Source organism: Musa acuminata, unplaced genomic scaffold (genome assembly GCF_036884655.1).
Source record: "Musa acuminata AAA Group cultivar baxijiao unplaced genomic scaffold, Cavendish_Baxijiao_AAA HiC_scaffold_1104, whole genome shotgun sequence".
Taxonomy (NCBI): domain Eukaryota; kingdom Viridiplantae; phylum Streptophyta; class Magnoliopsida; order Zingiberales; family Musaceae; genus Musa; species Musa acuminata.
In genome coordinates this window covers 312,138-336,444 of record NW_027021317.1, presented here as the reverse complement: position 1 = coordinate 336,444, position 24,307 = coordinate 312,138, and the positions used below count along the sequence as shown (strand labels likewise).

The 24,307-nt window shown below is 47.1% G+C and overlaps 2 protein-coding genes across 2 annotated transcripts; both read left to right on the top strand.

Moving 5' to 3' along the window:
- The first annotated feature begins 2,289 nt into the window (after positions 1-2,289).
- LOC135666484 (uncharacterized) lies at positions 2,290-3,018 on the top strand. The gene has a single exon (XM_065178054.1). The coding sequence runs from the start codon at positions 2,290-2,292 to the stop codon at positions 3,016-3,018; it is 729 nt and encodes a 242-aa protein (XP_065034126.1).
- A 10,592-nt stretch (positions 3,019-13,610) lies between these two features.
- LOC135666521 (probable protein phosphatase 2C 11) lies at positions 13,611-21,575 on the top strand. Its single transcript, XM_065178110.1, has 9 exons — positions 13,611-13,873; positions 17,270-17,378; positions 17,532-17,685; positions 19,369-19,494; positions 19,612-19,735; positions 19,816-19,892; positions 20,017-20,069; positions 20,771-20,825; positions 21,119-21,575. The coding sequence occupies exons 3-9, from the start codon at positions 17,533-17,535 to the stop codon at positions 21,260-21,262; spliced, it is 732 nt and encodes a 243-aa protein (XP_065034182.1). The 5' UTR covers positions 13,611-13,873; positions 17,270-17,378; position 17,532; the 3' UTR covers positions 21,263-21,575.
- The last annotated feature ends 2,732 nt before the right edge of the window (positions 21,576-24,307 follow it).

The window sequence follows — 24,307 nt, the reverse complement described above, 5'->3', positions numbered from 1 at the left end:
CTATAATTACTAATCCTTTTATTGATAAATTGGTGCACATCTAAAAGTAAAAACTTGCACAATTATATTTGATGGGATTAGGTTAGATTATTCCTAATTTAATTCAATATAGGCATAGTTGACACCCAAGGGACTTGATCTGACCTAGATCATTAATTAAATTATCTCCGATTTGATGTGATCTGGGGATGCAATTCAACCTAAAATGCAGCCCCATTTAGCAAGATGGTTAAGCATTATCATCTTGTTATTGCATCAAGATAGTAGTTGAAGTTGATTTAGTTTTTATGTGTTACTTTTTCTTTAATCAAGTTGAAAACACTAATCAAGAATCAAAATTTATAAATCTGATAAATCAAACTCGAGAAAGAACGAACAGAACACAATTGAGAGGGAAACTAGAGGAGAAGAGAGAGATCGGCGTACCTCTAAAGGGCAGAAGATTGCACAAGGAGGAGAAGAGAGAGATCGGCGTTCCTCCACGTTATAGAGCTCATATATATATCATGCAGCGTTCGCTCTTATGGAAAATTATTCCCCGTTAAGTTCTAGAAAGTGTCATTATTTTCCATTATGATGAAATTATTCCCCGTTAAGTTCTAGATTCCCCGTTAAGTTCTAGAAAGTGTCATTATTTCCCATTATGATGTATATTTTTATCATACGACACATTCTTTTCTTATATTTTAGAGATTTTATATTGAAAATGGGTATTTTTGTATTCATTTCCAAATCGATATAATAAGTTATTACCTTATTGCATTAGCAGAGGTTGACTCGCTACTCTGGGCTTGAAGACAAGACTGATTTCTTAGTTGTTTCCGCCACCTTTTCGTGATTCGCCCTCTCTCTTTCTCCGGGGTCGCTGAAGTTATGAGAGTCGGTTCAGGGAGAGTTCAGTTGGTGCAGGCGCAATAAGCAAGACGTGTTAACGTAAGAGTCACTTCATGCCCGATGGTGAAATCCACATACACGTGTCCACAAATCAACTATCCCCATTGATAAGGGTAAAAATGGCGATGTAATGCGCCATGACGTCAGTCATACCTGGGCGACGTCCTGCCCGAGGAAATGCGTATTAACGCCAACTTGATATGCGCCAGCGTCACTCGCTCCCAGACAACGACTGAATCGTCTGACCCCGCGCGCTCGGCCGAGGTAGAGGGGGACGTCGGCCGAAGCTCGCCCATACCCTATGACAGTTCGGTTCTCCACGCAACCCCAGTGGCGATGTCAGACGCCATCGGAGGTACAGTCCTACTCCTGCTGGAAGCCACATCAGGTAACATCAAACTCATCTATAAATACCCCAGAGTTCTAAACGAACAAGGGGAGAAAAGACAAGCACAACGCACTCGGAGGCATCTCTTCCTCCAAAACCTTCTCCACATCGCTGACTTGATCATCGGAGGGGTCGGGCCGAGCTTCCGACCCGACCTGTGTGCAGGTGCGAGACGACGTCGCCTCTTCCCGATGCTGCCTCAAGGGACGCCACGTAAAATCCCCGCCATTCGGACCCCCCGAACAAGCCGCGTCGGCCCCAAGGCCACGGCTAAAAAAGTTGTTTACACCAACAGATTGGCGCTAGAAGGAGGGCCTGTCCGAATGTCGAACGATCTGCGAATCCACTCTGACGAACCCGTGGCTGTCGGGCCGCCCACGATGACCACTCCGGGGGAACACCCCCCACACGATGGATCCCGAGACGAACATCTCGCCGCAACGTCAGAACGCTAATGACGGTTGTTCAATGACCCGGGCTTGTCACCTCCCGATGGCGCACACACAGGCCCATCGCCGGTATCATCCGAGGCCTTTCACGACCTCGCTCATCAAGTCCGAGCTCTGACGGGCATGGTGCAGACCATCATCCCGCTCGTCTCCCAACCGACACCCCCGCATATGACCCGACCTTTGCAACAACAGGAGGCCCCCACTAGGACTCATGTGCCACTTCCCGAGCTCCCCACTCCGCCTCAGAATCCGATAGCCCAGCCCGGGAACCGGGAGGCGGAAGACACGGCGAGTCGCCCCGAGCCCGACGCTCCATCTGCCGACTCGACAAATGCCCTGCGGGCCCAGTTGCGCCTCGTTAGTCAACGACTCGACGAAGTACAATAGGAAGTCTGTAAGTCAAAAGGAGAGCTCGGGGCGGACGGATAGCAAGGATCCCCGTTCGTCCCCGAGATACAAGATCAAGCGATTCCCCCGCATTTCCGGCTCCCTTCGCTGGATCCATATGACGGCACCGCTGACCCAGCGCACCATGTTGTCGCTTTTCACACCCAGATGGCGCTATATGGGACTTCTGACGCCTTGATGTGCAAGACATTCCCAACAACCCTACGGGGGCCAGCCCGCGTGTGGTACAGCGACCTGAAGGTCGGGACCATCGCCTCCTTCGACCAACTTGCCAGAAGTTTCGAGCTCACCTTCCTGGCTTACGCTCGACCAAAGCCGTCTATGGCGTTGCTCCTCGGACTCAACCAAAGGGAGGACGAGCCCCTCTCTCATTTCGTGAACCGCTTTACGACACAAATTCGGGGACTGTCCGACACTCACCCCTCTCTGTTGATACAGGCATTCATGGTAGGCCTGCGGCCTTCCAGGTTCTTTTGGTCTCTTGTGGAGCGACCCCCCACCGCGGTGCCCGAAATGCTTCAGCATGCAAGCCAATTTATCGCCGTCGAGACATGGATGGCCGGGAGGCGGGAGGAGCACAAAAAGGTTAAGTCGGAGCCGCCCCAGCAGCAACAACCCGCCGCGTCCCGGCATAAGATGGACAGACCCGACCCAAGGCCTCCTCTCCCTGCCTTGAACTCGTCCCGAACAGAAATATTACTCCACATAAGGGAGAAGGGACTACTCAAAGATCCTCACCCGATGAGGAGCCCGCAAGAGCTTGCAGACCGATCAAAATATTGCCGCTTCCATCGGCAGCATGGGCATGACACCGAACAGTGTCGTGAATTGAAAAAGCAGATCGAGGAACTCATTCGTAGAGGGCATCTTGGCTAGTACCTTCGACCGGACAAGGAGCTGTCGCCACGCCCAGAGGGCCCCATCGAGCGACACGTCGACTTAATAGCTGGCGGTCCTACATCTGGCGGAGGTTCCATGACGGGAAGAAAGGCATACGCCAGAGCCGCCCAGACCGAAGCTCCCAGACACGGGCTTGAGCCCGAGATCACTTTCCCGACCGGAGCCTCCGAACAACCCGAGCATGACGACGCGCTTGTGATATCGGCCAGGATCGCCAATGCACAAGTAAGAAGGATCATGGTCGATACCGGAAGCTCAGCCGACATACTTTACTTCGACGCCTTCCAGAAGCTCGGCTTGGCTAGGGAGAATATGAAGCTGATGTGCTCGGCGCTCACTGGATTTATCGGGGATTCAATCTCGCCGCTGGGGGCTATCACTCTGCCCTTAACCTTAAGGGCCCCGCCAAGGTCGAAGACAGTAATAACCACTTTTCTAGTGATCGACCTCCCCACCGCGTACAACGCCATCCTCGGCCGACCAACCCTCAACAAGGTCAGAGTCGTCGTCTCAACTTACTACCAAACTATCAAGTTCCCAACTCACGCCGGGGTCGGGGAAGTCACGAGAAGCCCCCGAGAGTCCAGGCACTGCTACCTGACCGTCGTCTCGTTACACAAGAGGGCAAGGGTCGAACCACCGCTGGAGGATCCTAGGGAGACGAAGAACCGACCCCCCATCCCGAGCCAAGGGGATCCACCGTCGACGTACCACCGCTAGAAGCTCGGCCTGATCAGACGGTCAAGATCGGTTCGGAGCTGCCCGAGCGGGAACGAAAGCAGCTCGTCGGCCTCCTGCGGGAAAACGCCGACATCTTCTCCTGGTCCCCATCTGATATGACGGGCGTCGATCCGGAGGTTGCACAACATCGCCTCAACATTTCGCCTGATGCTCGCCCGGTAAAACAGAAACCCAGACGGCAGGCCCCTGATCGGCAACTCGCCATACGAGGAGAAGTGGGCCGACTCTTAGCGGTAGGCTTCATAGAAGAAGCCAGGTACCCACAATGGCTATCCAATGTAGTTCTCGTGAAAAAATCCAATGTGCGTTGATTACACCAGTCTCAACAATGCATGCCCAAAAGACTACTACCCCCTTCCGAAGGTCGACCAGTTGGTCGACGCGACGGTTGGACACGCCCACCTCTCCTTTATGGACGCCTTCTCGGGATACAACCAAATCAGAATAGTGCCCGAAGACCAAGAGCATACAGCCTTTCTCACCGACCAAGGGGTATACTTTTACAAGGTCATGCCTTTCGGGTTAAAAAATGCTGGGGCAACATACCAGAGAACAGTGAACAAAATGTTCGCCTATCAGATCGGGCGGAACATGGAAGTTTACGTGGACGACATGATTGTAAAAAGCCAAGAGGCGGGAGCCCACCTTGCCGACCTGACCGAGGCATTCGCCACACTGCGCAAGTTCGGCATGCGACTGAACCCCGCGAAGTGTGCTTTTGGCGTCACCTCGGGGAAGTTCCTCGGGTTCATCATTCACGAAAAAGGAATTGACGCCAACCCAGAGAAGGTCCAGGCAATCATCAACATGCAGTCGCCTCGGACGATCAAAGACCTGCAGCGCCTCAACGGGAGGCTCGTCGTCATGTCTCGTTTCCTCGCCCGGTCGGGCGATCGCTGCCTCCCCTTCTTCAGGGCGCTAAAGAGCCCAAAGAATTTTCAGTGGACGGCGGAGTGCGAGGAAGCCTTCAAACAAATAAAGCAGACCTTGGCCAACCTCCCCCGGCTTGCCTCAGTTTCTCCCGGTGAGAAGCCGGGCCTCTACCTGGCTGCCTCCCAGCACACAGTCAGTTCCATTCTGATCAAAGAAAATTCCGACGAACAGCTTCCGATCTACTATGTCATCCATGTCCTAAGCGGGCCCGACGAGCATTACCTGCCGATTGAGAAGCTCGCGCTCGCGCTTGTGCTGTCAACCTGGAAGTTACGCCCCTATTTCCAGGCTCACCCGGTGGAGGTCATCACCGACCAACCGCTTCGGTAAGTCTTATCTAAATTTGATGTTGCAGGGTGGCTCCTCAAATGGGCGGTGGAGCTCAGCGAACATGACATACGATACGTGCCCAGGACCGCCATTAAAGTCCAGTCCGTGGCCGACTTCATCGCTGAATTAACCCAGGTCGCGGACGGGGATCTCGTGCAACCTCCTGAAGCATGGGTCCTACACGTGGACGGATCAACCAATTCAAAGGGTGCCGGCGCAGGGCTTGTGCTGCTAGCTCCCGACGGACGCTTGTTCGAGCGCTCCCTCCGCTTTGGGTTCTAAGCCACCAATAACGAGGCAGAATACAAGACGCTCCTGGCAGGACTCGGGTTGGCCCTCAAAATGCAAGTGGCTACCATACATGTCCTCACCGACTCACAGCTAGTAGCCGAGCAACTCAGCGGCGGATACGAGGCTCGGGACCCAACCATGGCAAAGTACCTAGCACAGGTGAGGAACCTAATCGCCAAATTCCCTCATTTTACATTATCTAATATTCCGAGGGAAGAGAACGGGCGGGCCGACGCGCTAGCTAGGCTGGCGTCAAGGCCGGCCTCTGAAGCCCGGCCCGAGGTCGAGGAGCTCCCCACCCGTGCATTCGAAATAGCAGCCGCGGCCTCAGGCAGCATGCCGACCACATGGGTACATGAGCTACTACGCTTTAAACGAGACGGGACCCTTCCTCCCGATGAGGTTGCGGCTCGGCACCTGCGTCGTACGCATGCGTGGTACTCCGAGGTGAGTGGACGTCTCTATAAGCGGTCCTTTACATACCCCCTCCTACGATGTTTGGAGCCCGACGAAGCTCAGACGGTTCAGGCCGAGATCCACGAGGGAGTCTGCGGGGAACACATCGGCGGGCGAACCCTGGCACACAAAATACTTCGCTAAGGTTACTACTGGCCGACCATGTGCCGGGACGCGAAGGCTTATGTGCAGCGGTGCAGTTCTTGCCAAAAACACGCCCCAGCAGTCGGCGGTCCCACTCACCCCATCGATTATGCATGGCCATTCGCGCAGTGGGGTTTGGACCTGCTCGGACCCTTCCCGCCAACCGCAGGTCAGCGGAAGTACATCATCGTGGGAGTGGATTTTTTCACGAAGTGGGTTGAGGCCGAACCGTTGGCGACGATAGCGGAGCGTCAAATTGAAAAGTTCGTGTGGAGGAACCTGGTGACCCGGTTCGGCCTGCCCAAAACCATCATTACTGATAACGGGCCTTAGTTCGCCAGTAGAAGATTCCGGCAATTCTGTGACAGCCACGGTATCAAGTTAAGGTTCAGCTCGGTGGCTTACCCTCAGATGAACGGGCTAGCGGAGGTAACCAATCGGTCCATTCTAGACGGGCTCAAAAGAAGGGTGTCCGTAGCCCGATCGGCCTGGACGGACGAACTCCCAAGCGTCTTATGGTCATTACGCACCACCCCCAAGATCGCGATTGGAGAGTCCCCCTACAGCTTAGCGTTCGGAACCGAAGCTATCCTGTCGCCCGAGGTAGCCATTGCCACCCTTCGAGCAAGAAACTATGATGAGGAAACCTCAAACGAAGGACTTCGAGCCAGCCTCGACATGCTCAAGGAGCGACGCGCCGATGCGCACTTAAAGGCTCTCTCGTATAAAAGAGCTGTTGCAAAGGTCTACAATAGGAAGGTACGACCCCGACCAATTAAGTTAAACGACCTAGTCCTGCGCAAGACCGAGGTCAGCGACTCGACCCGAGCAAGGGGGAAGCTGGCTCTCAAATGGGAAGGACCTTAACGGGTCGTCGAGGTAATCCAACCGGGTACGTACCAACTCGCGACAATGGAGGGTTCTTCTTTGCCGAGAACATGGAACGTCCAGAACCTTAAGAAGATTTTCGTCTGAGAAAGAAGAAGCTTTTTTTTCTTTTTCGCCTAGTGAAAGAAGAAGCTTTTCGTCTAAAAAAGAGGAAGTCTTTCGTCCAAGGAAAAAGAAATTTTTCTTTCGAAGAAGAAGAAGCTTTTTCCTAGGGGAAGAAGAAGAAGACGAGCAAATACACGAGAGAAGAGAAAACCTTCTTTTATTTCAAGAAAAAGACAACTTACAAGACTTGACCTCGACTTACAGGACTTGACTCCGACTTACAGGACCCTACCCCCGACCCACAGACCGACCAACATCTCGGAGACAAAACACTCCTCTCATTCCTGCGGGGGGTCCGGCCGGTCGTCGAAAGGAACGTCCTCGGGCATATCCACCTCAAGATCCTCGGGATGGGAGGTAAAGGGATCCTCCTCCACCTCGAGGCCTGGGTGGCGCGAATGGAAGCGGGCCGTGGCGATCCGATATCCATATTTAAAAGAAACCCGCCCCGTACACGCCAGCCCGAGTTCGAACCCCTCGGACTTCTTGTAAGTCGCTATTAATTCTCGGTCCTTCTTGGGTCGGAGACGAGCCTCCTCGGTAAGCGCCTCAGAAGCCGCCCTCGCCTCCACCTTCGCCTCCTCTAGTTTTTTGCTAAGGGTGCCCGCCTCCGTCTTCAACAAATGAAGCTCGGTCCGCTCTAGCCTTATAGTTTTTTAGAGGTCGTTATTCATGGTCTTGGACGCCTTGAGCTCCGACTTGAGACGGGCCGCCTCCGCCTCCGCTTCCGCCGTGCGCTTCCCAGCAGCCGCCATGGCCTCCAGCCCAGCTCCGGCTCGAGCCTCCTCGACCTGTCGGTGAAGCTCGGCGTTGCGCTTGATAAGGTCCCCAATGACCCGGCCGGCGTCGCGCACCCTGTCCATCAGGGCCGTCGCGTAATGGAGACCCTATAGGAAAAAAGTCGGGTCAGGAATAACAGCGTCAGGGGAGCAGCCTCAAGGTGGGAGGAGAAGCATTTACCCAAACCAAGGACTTGGCAGACTTATCGAGGAGAGCCCCCGAGGGCTAAGTGTACAGATCCCGAGCCACGTCGGGATGTAGAGCCCCTCGGAGAAAGGCCGCGGAGGAGTCCCCTCCGACCCACACCTTGTCCCCCCGGGACAGACCTCCCCAGCGGGCAACCAAGGGATCGTCTGCCTCCCCGGTCGCAATCTCGCCCACCATTCGCGCCAGGAACGGCTCCTCGTCCCTGGTAGTTAACCGGCACAGGTCGCGCACGCTGGGAGGGCGAGGGCCCTTCCCAGCCACCTGTTGGCTGGACCCGGCCTCACCTCGAGAGGGACCCGCTTCAGTCCCCGCGGGAGCCGCTGCCTTCGCCTTCTTCCGAGGGCGCACGGCCTCGACCTACAGGGGAGCGCCCTCCGAGCCGGGCAGCGGGTCGACCGACGTCGCTGAAGGCAGAGTCGGAGGCGCCTGACCGCCTAGGAGTGATCGGAGATTCACCATCTATACAGAAAACGGGGAAAGCGTGTCAGCACCAAGATTAAGCCCTGGCATGTCCGAACTGAAACACTACTAACGTACCCCGAGGCATCGAACTAAGGCCCGCCTCGACCGGCCACCACTTGGTCATGCTCCAGAGGACCTAGGAGCTGGGGAGAACCTCTTTGAGCCTCCCCAGATCTCGGCACTCTGCCTCGCTCAGGGTCGGAACGGTATTATCGATCGCCTTTGCGGACCACCGTACTCCGAAGCCCCAATCCCTTGCCCGACTAACATAAAAGAATCTCTCCTTCCACCCTTTGTTGTTAGAAGGCCCCCCCCCCCCCCCCCCCTCCAACTCGGAACCCTTCCCGGGTGGATAGAAAGTATCCCCCGAGCCCCTTGGAGAGGCGATAACAAGAACGAAACAGGTTGAGGGTGCTAGTCATAGGTGCCCAGCAAGCCAATCACGTGAGTGATGGCACGTGTGACTTGATACAGAATCTTTTTGCTTATTATATTTTGGCTTATATCACTTTATAACTATTGCATATATATATATATATATATATATATATATATATATATATATATATATATATATATATATATATATATATATATATATATATATATATATATATATATATATATATATATATATATATATATATATATATGTCTTGGATTTGTGCAATGGGAATCGGATCGTGATGAGATCACGATAATGAGATCGATTCACCTTTAAACACATATCCTAAATAATCTCGGTCATAGGTTACTCGAGAGGGATATCGTGATAACCGGACAGACTGGTGTGCTGTATACCCGTCTATATGATGGATGCAGTTGGTCTCATAGCTGCTCGTGTAGGGACACTAAGGATACAATACAGGTGCTCATTGGAGAATGAGTTCACTGATTGATCCGCTTACGGAATGCTGGATTGTTGATGATGCCTTATTGTCAGACAACAATTCCGTAGTCCTAGTGGTGTATCTGGTCCTTAGACTTGAGACACCAAGGATGTCCTGTATGAGTGCTCCACTCTTTAATACCAGACTTATAGGTTTGGCTGTCCCAGATCTAGTACAACTGGTTATTGGGAGTGGTAGTCGACCTTACGAGGGCTATTGAGTGTCAATAGAGGATCATCCACTCTCGGCGTCATGAGAGGAATATCTCATATGTTCTTGCCTAGACAAATCCCTGGCCAGGGTCATTCGGGTTGAGAGAGAAAGAGTTCTCCCGGAGAATCCGATTATAGCGAGACTCGAGTAGAAACCGTATGGGTCTGACAACACCATGCTCGATATACGGTCTCTGGGATATTAGATGGATGAGGGATTATAGGTACACGGTAACTAAGGACAAACAGGTCCAATGGATTGGATTCCCCTGTATCGTTTGGGGACTACGGCGTAGTGGCCTAGTACGTCCATAATCGATGAGTCGAGTGAATTATTACAGAGATAATAATTCACTGAGTTAGAAGGAGTTCTGACAGGTATGACTCATGGCCAGCTCGATATTGGGCCTAGAGGGTCACACACATAGGCATTGCGATGAGTAGAGGTTCGGATATGAGATATCCGACGGAGCCCTTGTCTTATTGGATGCAGATCCAATACCCACTAGGGGAGGACCCATTAGGGTTTGACAGGGGGCCTCTATAAATAGGAGGGATTCAGAGCCTCATAGGCTAGAGTCTTTGCTTGCCTTTCCTATTCTCCTCTCCCTCTCCACCTCAAAGCAGGCTTGGAGTTTTAAGGAGCGTCGTCGCAACCCTGCTGTGTGGATCACCGCTAGAGAGGAGGACGCTTGACCTCCTTCACCCTCTCCTAAGGATCTGCAAGGAAACATGGATATACGATCTCCTTTGGTAACACAATCTACTCTATACGCAGTTTTAAGTTTCGTGGATTTTACGCACAAATCTTCGCACGACGACGAACATCTATTTGGGAATCGGGGATTTTGTTTTCTTGTTCTTCCGCTACGCATGTGATGTCGCCCCCAAGATTTCCCAACAGAGGGTGGGGGTGATTTTGGCGTAGTGACATTCCCCTAGGAACACCACCAGGTAACGCCAGGAGTTCGGCGCCACCTGGGACGGCGAAATTCGCCAGAAGGAAATACAAGACACGATTAGTGGGTGAAGAGGAAAGTGCAGACTCACCTCCAGGGCGTCTAGGGTCAGCGCGAAACCCTGCGGAACCGGGTCATACGCCCGTTGTCCCGGTTCAGGGGCACTAAGGATGTGGTCCTCCGGGATACTATAGTGCTCCCGGAGTCCCCCCAACAGTGACCCACTCACGGTGGAGTCATCGTCGTGCGGCCACATCAAGGCCTCCAGGGCCCGCGTCGCCTCCCCATCAGAGGATTCCACGGGAGACGTCGGAGGACGTCCCCCCTCAGCTACATGGGAAGGGGAAGAAGGAGGGGGAGAAGAAGATAACATCTCAACTGACCTTAACGGAGAGGAGCTACGAGGAAAGGAAGGACGACCCAGGAAGCGGGGAAGAAAACGGAAAAGGGGACGACAGGACCTGAAGAAGGAGACTCTGCGACAAAAGATAAAATCGAAGCCGGGCATCCGCTATTTAAAGGAGATATCCTGCCAGAACTAGTGCCCGTTCGCCTCCCGAGAATGGGCGGCAGCCCACCCACGCACATGCATAACCGTCACGTCGCGTCAGAAATGCCAAAAAATGCTCCGCCTTAATGAAAGCCTGATGTGGCAGCCCCGCTGAAGCAACAACGCACTGACGCCTCGATCTCAACGCCCGAAAGCGTGTGGTAAAAGCAACCCGCTCCCCCTAAGAAAATAAGTAAAAAACGGTAGTTCTCCACCCCCGCTACTACTAAATGGACAAGGAGGGAAAATGGCACGAGCAGCTTCTCGGCTCCATACTCTCCGAGACACACCTGCGTGGCCTGCCCGCTTGCGTCGTGCTCCTTGGCTTCGTGCTTCCCGAGACACACCTGCGCGGCCTGCCCGCATGCATCGTGCTCCTCGACTCCATACTCTCCGAGACACCCCTGCGCGGCCTGCCCGCCTGCGTCGTGCTCCTCGGCTCCATGACCCCCGAGTCCACCTCTACTCGGCCTGTCCGACTAAGTCGTGCTCCTCGGTTGCATGTTACTCGGGACCACGCCTACGCGTTCAGCCCACCTGCGCCGTGCTCCTCGGCTGCGTGTTACCCGAGACCACACCTGCGCAGCCTGCCTACCTACGTCGTGCTCCTCGATTACACGTTGCCCGAGACCACGCCTGCGCGACCTGCCCGCCTGCGCCGTGCTCCTCGGTCGCATGCTCTCCGAGACCCCGATCTCTGCTCGGCTTCCCGATTGAGTTGTGCACCTCGGCCGCATGTTGCCCGAGACCACACCTACGCGGCCAGCCCGCCTGCGTCGTGCTCCTCGGCTCCATGCTCCCCGAAACCACACCTGCGCGGCCAGCCCACTTGTGTCGTGCTCCTTGGCTCCATGTTCCGTGAGACCACACCTGCGCGGCCTGTCCGCCTGCGTTGTGCTCCTCGGCTCCATACTCTCCGAGACACCCCTGCGCGGCCTGCCCACCTGCGTCGTGCTCCTCGGCTTCATGACCCCCGAGTCCACCTCTGCTCGGCCTGTCCGACTGAGTCGTGCTCCTCAGTTGCATGTTACTCGGGACCACGCTTGCGCGTTCAGCTCGCCTGCGCCGTGCTCCTCGGCTGCGTGTTGCCCGAGACCACACCTGTGCGCCCTGCCCGCCTGCGTCGTGCTCCTCGGTTACACGTTGCCCGAGACCACGCTTGCACGACCTGCCCGCCTACACCGTGCTCCCCGATCGCACGCTCTCCGAGACCCCGATCTCTGCTTGGCTTCCCGATTGAGTTGTGCACCTCGGCCCTATGTTGCCCGAGACACACCCGCGCGGCCAGCCCACCTACGTCGTGCTCCTCGGGTCTGCGGAACCAGCCCACCTGAAGAAAGAAGCCATGCATCGGACCCCCTGCGTACGACAACCGACGCATAACTCCTTTCGGGGGGGGGGGGAATATGATAAGGGTAAAAATGGCGATGTAATGCGCCATGACGTCAGCCATACCTGGGCGACGTCCTGCCCGAGGAAATGCGTATTAACGCCGACTTGATATGCGCCAGTGTCACCCGCTCCCAAACAACGACTGAACCATCTGACCCCGCGCGCTCGACCAAGGTAGAGGGGGACGTCGGCCGAAGCTCGCCCATACCCTGCGGCAGTTCGGTTCTCCACGCAACCCCAGTGGCGATGTCAGACGCCATCGGAGGTACGGTCCTACTCCTGCTAGCAGCCACATCAGATAACATCAAACTCATCTATAAATACCCCAGAGTTCTAAACGAACAAGGGGAGAAAAGACAAGCACAACGCACTCGGAGGCATCTCTTCCTCCAAAACCTTTTCCACATCGTTGACTTGATCGTCGGAGGGGTCGAGCCGAGCTTCCGACCCGACCTATGTGCAGGTGCGAGATGACGTCGCCTCTTCCCGACACTGCGGTAAAGCTCTCCACCCGACGCGACATCCCGACCCGACCACCCGTCGGGAGACCTCAAGGGACGCCACACAAGATCCCCGCCATTCGGACCTCCCCGAACAAGTCGCGTCGGCCCCAAGGCCATGACTAAAAAAGTTGTTTACACCAACACCCATCAAGGTTTCAGGGGTGATTTAGTCTTGTCAACAGGCAGAGTCAAAATAATTCACGCACCCAGAGTCCCGCATGGCTGAATATAACTAGAGATGGGACGTGGAGCGCATGAGAGAGATGGGTGCGAGGGTGAGTCATTTAGTGCGACGTGTAGCAGACAAGAAATATTTATCTGGGGGCAAAATAAAAGAAAGGATTTCCCCACCGGTTAATTTGAGACAGAAGTCTGCCCTCGTTATTGTTGGAGGTTATACTGAGCTTCTTGCGGACCGATCGTTTTCCTCCAATTGTATAGCAGGTATGATTTGCGAGTAGATTATCAGATGTAAGAAAAAGATTTTTATGATGAAGTTGCGGCCACATAGATCACATTTGGACCGACTTCCCCCGTTCCTATTTGTCGTAAACCCAAACCCGCACGTACCAAATAGCCTGTCTCTCTCTCTCTCCGGTCTTTGCACACTGTATTTGGTCGGTTCCTCCGCCCTCCAACTTGGAGCTGCGAATTCGATCTCGCCTTCCTTCGTTTTGCACCCGCGGCGCCCGGATTCGAGCCGGGCCGTCGAAACCCTAGCGCCCCCCCCCCCCTCCGCCCCAAACTTTGGGCGCCGGAGCGGAGGGCGATGGCGGCGGAACTGGGGCAGCAGACGGTGGAGTTCTCCGCCCTTGTGCGACGAGCCGCGGAGGATTCCTACCTCGCCCTCAAGGAGCTGGTGGAGCGGTCCCGGGCGCCGGAGGACCAGCGATCCGACTCCGAGAAGAAGATAGACCTCCTCAAGTTCATCGCCAAGACTCAGCAGCGGATGCTCCGCCTCCATGTGCTCGCCAAGTGGTGCCAACAGGTGATTCTCGTCGTCGTCTTTTTTTTTTTTTTTGCTTCTTTATTGCTCGCTGTGAACTGGTTTTTTGCCTAGGGTTTCTGAATGTGTTCCTTCTTGAGTGCCTCTAGGCTCCGGTAGATGGAAAGCCGCTTCATTTCTTAATCCATGGTACGGATTTAGTCTAGTGTCTGGATTAGTAGTTTATCTGGGGATGATCCTGGAAACCTAGTTCCAAACTGGTAGTCAGTCTTGGTGAATTTGGCGTTTTGGATATGCTTTAGGTTACAATAAGTGCAGCTTATTTCAGTTTTCTGGAGTGTTTTTCCCCCCTCCCTTTTAATGCATTTTAGCAACAATATGAAATTTATTAGTTTGTGATGTAGTACAACACGCTTTGTGCTCTAACAATTTTTTTCTACTAACCCCAAATGCTACAACATCATTAAATCCTTAGTCTATTTGTATGTATTAATAGTTAAAAAATAGCAGATTATGTTTTGATGCAATTTAAGATGTAGCTAAATCCTTGAAGGTGAATTGTAAAATTAGAGAAATTTGTTGGAACCATTATTTTGAGAATTTTCTCATTGGTGTTCTATATACTATTCTCAATCTTTGACATTTTTTATTTGAGACTGATTGTATCCTAAATTAGTAAGATGCTCTACAACTTTAGGAACCAAGTGAGTCGTTTTTATATGGTGCAGAAAATATTTCTCATGATTCACAACATATTAAAGCTTTGTTGTCTAGACATGTTAGGAGAAATATTCCATAAAGCACAGATTAAGGCTGTAAGTTGGGCAGTTTGGGTTTATTAGAGGTAAAACTTTATTGACCAAAGGTGATCACCCTCACCGCATGATGAACCCAATGTAATTTCTGAACTAGCATGATAAACATGTACCTAATTCGAGGTGGAATCAAATTGATTCTCAAGGTATTAATGTCAGAAAAAGAAGTAAGCCACTGCATTCAATTTGTAAATGTTAATTGACAAAGCATGTTGTGCTTTTAATTGTCATTATCTAAATGTACAACTTTCCAGAAAGGTTGCATACTTTTTATGTTTGAATGAATTTTTTTGGAGTCTTCACTGGTAACCTTATTATAAAATCCTTTGTGACATTATGCTTCTTGATTTTTTGGAGTCTTTTTTATTCACTTTGTCACTTGTTTTGCATCCAGCATTTTCTTTAAATTAAGCTCAGAATCTGACTTGAAGATGGTGGTCTGTGCATTTATTCATTTGTTTGATGATCAATGTCAAAGTAGTCTTGTAAACTTTTGAGATGCCTTATTATATAATTAAATTGTTGGCTCACGTTGTGTATCACATTAGATGACTGATTTGATCTTGAACTGGCATGGTTTAGGCGAAGTTCACGTATGGCATTTATAACACCTTGCCAGAGAACTATAATCTTAAGCCTGGACAAACATTCAAGTGAAAGCATAAAGAGTCTTGAATTAGCAAAATGATTGTTCTGTAACAGTCATTACAACTCATGAGCTTTATGAATGCCATTTGTTTTGTCTGATACAAGATAGTGTTCCTAATTATAGTTTGGTCTGTGACCTAGTTTCCATTCTCATATTACTGAAATGGCAACTTATGCACATGATTGTCGATATACTCAAATTGGGCTCCTTCATGGAGAGAACTTCAAAATTTTAATAACATGGAGATGGAGGGCTGGGAAAGCATTTACATAAAATATTCTAATGTATTCGTCGATCTCGTCTTTTTGCAATCTCCCAATTTGACTGTGACATAGCCTAATTTAGATATATCTTAACCTTGAAGATGATCTTCCAGGAAATCTTTAAGAATTTAGGTGAAGGGTAAAAGTATAATGGCTGTTCTCTTGGTAGAAGTTTTGGAGGACAATTAAGATATAGTTATCTAGTCTAGTGTTGAAAACTTTATCATGTACATGTTTACAACTTTTAGTGGTCGATTCCGAGGTTGTCTTTTACATTGTCCGATTTGCTCAAATGGAGCCTACGATTGATGCACTAGTTGGCATGTGGTGACGTGTGGCTTGCCATAAAGGTTCCCATGCATGCTAGGCTGAGTCACACTCAAGCAACTCTTCACATGTGGAGGTTGGCTTAGGTTCTTTTTCATTGCAAAGGCTTCGTGTGCTACAAAGGTTGTGACATGCTCTGCTGCTACAGACAACATCCTTCCATTGCACACACAAATGAACTCTTATTGGAGGCTTTTTTGCTACATGTTATTTAGAAACACTTTTTGTCAAATTTAGTTGCCTGACTATGAGTACATACTAAACACTAAACACAACTTGCTCAGTTATTTACTTTGGTTTGGAGGGAAATATGATGAATAAGTTTTGTTGTTTAAATAGATAATTTGCATTGATATTCGAGTTTCAAAGTTTTACAAAAATTAGACTATTATATAATATAATATATTATATTGGGAGAATTGCGCATAAGGATTTTTTTATGGTCTAAACTGATTTAATTATAATGTTTTTTGGAAATAATAGATTTAATTATAATGAATTATGAAAATAATAGATTTTTTGGAAATTCGCCACATTATTTTTTCTCTTCCCGCTGACTTGTGCGGACGGCCGTCGGAATTCTTTATATTCTCCTACTTTCAACTTGTCGAGCACTCAAGGCTTATCCGCCACGTGGCGACAAGAGAAACAAGGGACTAAGTCACCCATGATAACTCTACGGATGATGTGGGAGCTGCGCAGTTGGCGAGGTGTGAGTGACCCCTGAGACACGATACATCGGTCAGATTGGTCTTCATTGCTGACGTGGGTTGTGCTGTTATACGACTATACATAAAGTAATGAAAGGAACACGATGTCATGCAAAATTAATTTTGGGCATTTAACATAGCTATAGTAGAAATGCTTGACAAATATGGTCTATAAATCAATAAATTGTAGTTGCAAGGATTAGTAATCATGGTAATGCTTGTATTGAAAATTGGCTAAACTAAATTGTTATTACTTACAACTTTATCAGAATAATTGCTTATATTTACTTTAGAGAGCTCAAACTTGACTGAAAATGCACATCTGTAATCCAATTCACTATTATTGCTTCACTTTTCTTTACATTTGAGACACTGGTGACATTTTCTGACATAATTGAATCCTCTATACAAGAGCCTAGATGACCTGAAAACTAATATAATTTGTCTACACAAACAGTTCCTTCTATGTTAAGGTTGTGATTGTCAGACTCATAGTGTCCTGTTACTTGGTGCGTGTTGTTGTATTTTCCTCACTACAAGAAATGATTTTCTATACTAGATTTGATTTGTACAGTGACTCTGCTTCACCACTTGTTTTCCTTGTCTTTTTTATCTCAGATGTAGTAATATTGCAACTATTAACCAATTCTTACTGAGGTAATATGTTGTTTCAGGAAAAGTAGTAGCCAAATTCTGTGCAAAATACCTGCACACTCAAATTCTCAAGTATGAGCCTCAGTTGGGTGGTGATTTATCTGCTTCAGTACAAAAAGCATTTTTAAGGTAACATATGATGCTACTATTGTCTTCCAATATCTGTAGTTTTGAGTTGAGATAAAAAATTCAGTTTTAGGCCACATATGGTATGTCATAAAGCATGTAATGTGACAAGAGAACATATGGTATGTCATACATATGATTCTTGTTTTGATTCAGAATGGATGAGATGATGAAAGGACAGAGAGGATGGAGGGAATTAGCTGTACTGGGGGACAAAATGGACAAGTTCACAGGTTTAATTGAAGGATTGATATGGTCCCCAAGGGGTGGTTATTCCAGTGAACATTTAGATGAATGGGCATATGAGGAGGTGATATATTACTCTGATGATCTTCTTTAACTTTGTTCAAGATGTTATATTGTTTCATTTAATATGCTGGGGATGCCATATCTTGAATACTTTGCTTGTTTTGTTTTTGGAAGGATTGTCTTTTAATTATGTGGGTCTGAAGTTCCTTTTGTGCTGTAATATATGTGCACGAATGAAGAATCCAAAAAAAGTACAGCTGTGGAGTCTGTGAAAGCATTTTTCTTTGTCATCCATCTTAGTTGTATTTTATATAATGGTTGAATTGTTCTCAGGGAAGCCAAAGTTTCAAGATTTTTTTTTTAATACCTAAATGAGCTGTTGAAGCTATAAAAGGATGGGAAAGTATTTTAGGAGATTTTGGCTGAAGCCAACTTTTCAACAGTAGTTGTTTGATTTGTTTGAGCTGTCTCTGCAGTTGACAAAGTGTTTTACAATGTTTAGGGTCTTGGTTGTCAAGGAATTGTATAACATGTTTTTCGGATGAAAATTTAAAATGTTGTGCTGTTGTTGAAGATAGAAATACAAACTTTGAGAAAGGAGGGGCAGTACATTGGGAAGAGAGATCAAAGGAGTGAAAGAACAGAGAAAGAGATTGAGAGATAATTGAGCTCTAATTTTCCCACGATATGTCACACCTCAAACTGACTTCTGTGGTTTGTGATATTGCTGTAGGTCACTTGTCTGGGTTTGGCCTCTCCTAAAATTGAACATGTCCATTAAAGTTGTTCCTTTGGCCTATAATTCACTTGGTCTGAAGTGTCTGATGAGTCCTTGTTCATCAGATTTCCCTGTTTGGAAGTTGGTTGCTTTTATATGTCCAATATAAGTGAGAAGCACAAGATTATGCATTTACTTTTTTCACATGAAATTTCTGAATTTTGTTTTGACAGAGATTTTATAAAGCTAAAATATTGTGATGGTAAAGATGTAGAAATGAAATGCTTCATAGAACATACATTTTAGAAAAAGGTCTATCCGTATTGCAAACCCAGATTTGTTGGGTAATTACCAGAACAGTGTGATACTTTAAAATATACTACATGCGTATACTTATGTTAACTTAAGACGTACTAGTTTTTGGTGTGTACCAGGTATGTCACTTCAATTCGAGTTTCATGGAACAAAAATTATTATTCAAAGTTAGGAGTATATGATGCATAATAGAGGAAAAAGGAGACTGATTCTTATTGGCAGGTGCAGAACTTAAATCGTGTATCATCTTTGCATTATATTCCTAAATTTTGTTAGAAGGCTTATATTTATGTACACAAGGCTTCTATACAGACTGAGGCAATTTGTATGTTATCTTGCACTACTAATTTACTATGGTATGTATACTCAATATCTGGCAAAAATGGTAGAAGAATTTGGCAAGTGATTGTTTGTTGTTTTTCTAATTTTCATATGTTCCCACCATAAATTTTCTAAATATTACATACATGCTGAATATAAATTAGAGTGGTAGAAAATGCATTAGTATTAATTACCTTGTCCTAGTTTCTAAAGTTTTGTCATATTGGTTCCTTTTTTTCTGTGTCCATTGTCCTTGTCCATGTTTCATACTCAAGATCTTGTTCTTGTCGGTGCTAGTTGTTAGACTGAATCTTGAAAAGGCGTAAAGTACTATTTGCAAGTTAAGTGGATCCATTAGGAATCTTGTGACTCAAAAGAACTCTTTGTCAGGGACCACATTCTGATTTCTCTGGACCGACATCTGGAAGCACAGCTTGTGTGGCAGTCATCAGAAACAACCAACTCATTGTTGCAAATGCTGGTGATTCTCGTTGTGTACTCTCGAGGAAGGGTCGGGTTTGTCACTAAGAGAATCTCTTTCTACTGATTTGTGTTTTCATGTGCTTCAAAATTACATCATAGACAAAAAATATGCCTCAATTGTGTAGTCTTACTTCTGTTTGTTCTCTATAGGCAATTAGTTTGTCAACAGACCACAAACCATATCTTGTTGAGGAGAAGGAAAGGATCGTAAAAGCAGGTGGTTTTATTCAAGCAGGACGAATAAATGGAAGCTTAAACCTCACTAGAGCAATTGGTACTTCCTCAGTGTTTTTTAATAAAATTTGTAGGCTGCCTTATCATATGTTTTACTCTTGAGAAGCAAACTTATGGCAGGCGACATGGAATTCAAGCAAAATAAGTTTTTACCTGCTGAGAAGCAAGTTGTGACATGCAATCCAGACATAAACATTGTGAGTATACCACAGTTCCGCTTCCAATAGTGATTAAATTTAGAACCATTTGAACTATGATCCACCATATTATCATGAGTTCTATTATAAATCTCGGTATGTCATTTGTTGGCCTTCGCTGTAGGTGGAGCTATGCGATGATGATGAATTTCTCATTTTAGCATGTGATGGAGTCTGGTATGCCTTTTCAGCACCTCTTTAGCAATTGTAAATCCAAGACAACTAAATCTACTATAACTATTCTTATAATGAGATTTCCAACAATCATATATATCGTGTTTCAATTGCAACATTGACATGCCTTCATTTAAATAGTTGATAGACCATAAGCCACGGTTATAATGTTATCAATACTCTAGTGTCCATCCACAATTTAAAGAAGATAGTAATACTATTGTCTTTCATGTTTCTAGCACATCGAAGTATCAAACTACTCACACTAAATTATATGTTTATAATTCATAATAAATTTCTCAGCTATTTGTGTGCCTATGAATTCTCTTCTCTTACAAATAGAACAGTTGATGTATATTAAATTAGAGCTCAATAGCGGCAAAAGATTCATTGGATAGTATCAGTCAAGTGTTTGTGTTTGAACATTCAGCATTATTTTGTCTATGTACTTCATTGGACTGTAATAAATTTCTCATGTTTGGTTATTACCTGTTGTGCCGTTATCATCATCATCTACCAGTTCAAGAATTATGTTTCATTGTGGCTTATAACATTTATAACCGTAAGGTGTTTTTCTACATAGTCGAGTGCTCCTTGCTTAGAGATTCTAATAGAATCAGATTGAGAACTCATGCTTGCCATAGTATGTGTCCATTTGAAATACTCGTGTACTTATAGGTGTCTATTCTGATACTTTTTACCAGGGATTGCATGATAAACCAGCAACTGGTGGATTTCATCACTGAGCATATAAAAACGGTGAGGACCTTATTCTATGTTATTTTTTGATCACTTTAAGAGTATCTTTCTCGGAACCTTATGTCCAACATAAACCAATTATCCGAAGCTGTAACGTCAGTGACCTTGATTGAGGCTAACTTCAACACTTGATGGTCTCAGTAACCGAGCTCATGAAATGGACTTTTGTTTTTTGGCCAAATAGTGTATCTTAGGCTTTATACATAATGGAATAAAGCAGTTTTATTTGCCAGAAGTATATTTTGTTTTATTTATCATAATACTTTTTCTGGTGCCTATGTTGCTAACTGCAGGAGAGCTGCCTGTCTGCAGTATGTGAAAGAGTGTTGGACCGGTGTCTGGCACCATCCACCATTAGTGAAGAGGGATTGGACAACATGACGATGATACTGGTGCAATTTAATAAGCCGATCAGACCTGATGCTCCTCATACATAAAAATGATGATATGCTGGGTGAGACTGAAGTTCCAAGTGATCCTTCTATCCTGCTGTAGATTTGAAGTGTGTTGTACATAGCAATATATCCTCTTGAAGGTTGTAGCGTATACATTTGGACAAATCATCATATGGCAGTGAATTAGTTGCGGGTGATCCCAAAGTTCCCATCTTTAACCCGATAGTTAGTATCGAATGTATAAAGCACTATTCATTTGGTTTACGGAGTGCTGAAGAACTAAATGGTTGACTTTACTCTTCTCATATGACATGATGACCTATGGATAAAATCGCATGATGTGTATTTTCTTAAATTGCCTGACAATGTGTTGGTTTTTGTGGAGACAAAAGTCAGATATCTTCTTTTCTTTCAAATGCAACCTTAGTGAGGAAGACTTGATTCTCGAGACCTTAAAATAAATACAATCACAAACCTTACCACACACATTAGATGTGGAATTATTTTTTTAATATTATAATATGTTCACTGTTGCAAAAAATTTCATTCAGTTGTAAGTTTAAATAGCCTCTATTACTGAGAAGTATCAGCAAAGCCAGATTTGTGGTAGAATCAACTTATTGTTTATTGAACAAGCAAACGGCACTAGAACTTTGATGCTCGAGCTCAACAAGCTATGCAACATGTGGTAGATCGAAAGCTAGGGCAGAAAGATGTGGTAGATCGAATGCTAGGGTTGCAAGTCAAGGTAGAAAGTGTAACGTTGAAAGAAACGCAGCCTCTACTCAATTCATAAATTCCAAGAAGCTTATTGTTTACCGGATTCTATATTCTATTGTGCACGCTAGAGTCACTACTAGTCTATTTGCCGTTGTGCGTTGAGCCAGCAGTAACCAGTGTTTTACTACACCATTCTATCTATATTAAAGGATAGCGATAGAATCTTCAAGGATAGCGATATTCTCTCTTCAAGGAGTCGGGGTGCGAAAGAGCAAGCAGCGGGAATAGACAAGCAAACTTCTTGTCGCCGGTGCATAAGCTGACTATGGGTGCTCTAACACTTATAGGATGGGGTGCGAGTTCCACTTGCCTGCGTGTTCTTTCGCCTAAGTGTATTAGGGGTGAGTCTTCAATCCTTTCTTTCAACCTTTCTTTCTACTGCTTGAGACTGAATTTCATGGACTTGCAACTTTCGACGGCTTTAGGTACGAAACCTTCTATTTTCTACTTCTTGAGCATCTACTATACTTTCCACTTAACGAGATACCTTCTACTTGACTTGATACTCAACTGGATACTTGGGTAGAGGGGAACTAATGCGTTGGGTCACGCCAGCTTTGACTTGATCTCGCGCTCAGAAATGAGTAGGATAACTATAGCTACAACTTGATTATTGGCAAGTTGGGTAGAGGGGAACTAATGCGTTGGGTCTCGCCAGCTTTGACTTGATCTCGCGCTCAGAAATGAGTAGGATAACTATAGCTACAACTTGATTATTGGCAAGTTGGGTAGAGGGGAACTAATGCGTTGGGTCTCGCCAGCTTTGACTTGATCTCGCGCTCAGATATGAGTAAGATAACTATAGCTACAACTTGATTATTGGCAAGTTGGGTAGAGGGGAACTAATGCGTTGGGTCTCGCCAGCTTTGACTTGATCTCACGCTCAGAAATAAGTAGGATAACTATAGCTACAACTTGATTATTGGCAAGTTGGGTAGAGGGGAACTAATGCGTTGGGTCTCGCCAGCTTTGACTTGATCTCGCGCTCAGAAATGAGAAGGATAACTATAGCTACAACTTGATTATTGGCAAGTTGGGTAGAGGGGAACTAATGCGTTGGGTCTCGCCAGCTTTGACTTGATCTCGCGCTCAACCTTTAGTTCCGAACCGGGGCCGTCGTACCTCTTTCATCCGAATCTCTTTCCACTCAACATTACATACAACTAACTATCTATCGACCACCACAATTCATCTGATTCCCGGCATGCGAGAGAAGTTCTCATTCCTCTCTCATCGGCGAAGAACGGCAGCAGAACCACTTTTTCCAGGGCCACCCACATCTTATCCATCTGCCGAAAGAGGGTACCGTAAGCAATACGAGCAAGCAATCAATGCCTCCCCTGGAACCTGACCTAACAGTTGATCCCGAACCGTGGGAAGATAGCACTCTTTATCCATGGAGTATTATTCCCCAGCTTTACGTACGAGTCGATCTTTAACGAAAAGAGGAAGGTCAAAGGAAGTGTGCTTTGACCATGAGACATGTACAACCTAGTTAGCGAACAAGCAAGAGAGACGAAAACAGCTGCTGTTCTACCCCCATCTCTCTCGCATCTCTCTCCATCTTTCAGCCCTTTTACAAAGTTGACTTTTGAGGAAGGGTGAGTGCTGTTATTCATCATGCATTCATATAGAGATTTGAAATAGTCTCCTCGAGACGATTGGACTCAATATTTTGTTCTTTTCTATTGGTAATTACAATAAGCTCAATGCTTAGAGAAACATTAGGATATGATTTGAAGTACACTAATCCCACCAAATACAATTGTGCAAGTGTTCACTTGGCTCCGCTCCAACTTCTCATTCATGTGGAGCTCATGCTTCCTCTTCTCGGACCATCCTTTGCCGTCTCGTCTATCTTCTGGTCCAACTCCTTGATCCTTTCCTCGCTGAACGTGTAGGTATCCGCTCCATGTGTCGCCAACGAATGCGTGGCGTTCCTTGTGCTAGTTCGACCTGTAGGACTAATGGCAACCAGGGAGGGGAGGAGGACACCGACTCCGAAAGTGCGTTTCAAAGATTTCTTCCTCTCATCACCGAACGGTAGCGCCAACCAAGGCATGCCGGAGAAGAACTCCTCAAAGGAATCCTGATCCTTGTCCATGGAGATGTTAACCACCTCGAAAGCACTGCCCATGCGCTTGATCTTGTGATATTCCTCGATCATATGAGGAAGAAATCTACGGCATGTACCGAACCGGCGAGCCGAGAAGAAGAGAAGGATGGTCTTGCCAACAAGCTCCTTCATTATTGTTTATAATGATTCATAAATTTATATATGATATATGAGTTTCAAGCATATTATCA

What these genes read in the sequence shown, in the direction of transcription:
- LOC135666521 (XM_065178110.1), top strand. Translation starts at nt 17,533, where the DNA reads ATGGATGAGATGATGAAAGGACAGAGAGGATGGAGGGAATTAGCTGTA. An exon ending in ATGAATGGGCATATGAGGAG is followed by an intron (nt 17,686 to 19,368) that starts GTGATATATTAC and finishes ACTCTTTGTCAG; the next exon opens with GGACCACATTCTGATTTCTC. An exon ending in TCACTGAGCATATAAAAACG is followed by an intron (nt 20,826 to 21,118) that starts GTGAGGACCTTA and finishes TGCTAACTGCAG; the next exon opens with GAGAGCTGCCTGTCTGCAGT.
- LOC135666484 (XM_065178054.1), top strand. Translation starts at nt 2,290, where the DNA reads ATGGCGCTATATGGGACTTCTGACGCCTTGATGTGCAAGACATTCCCA.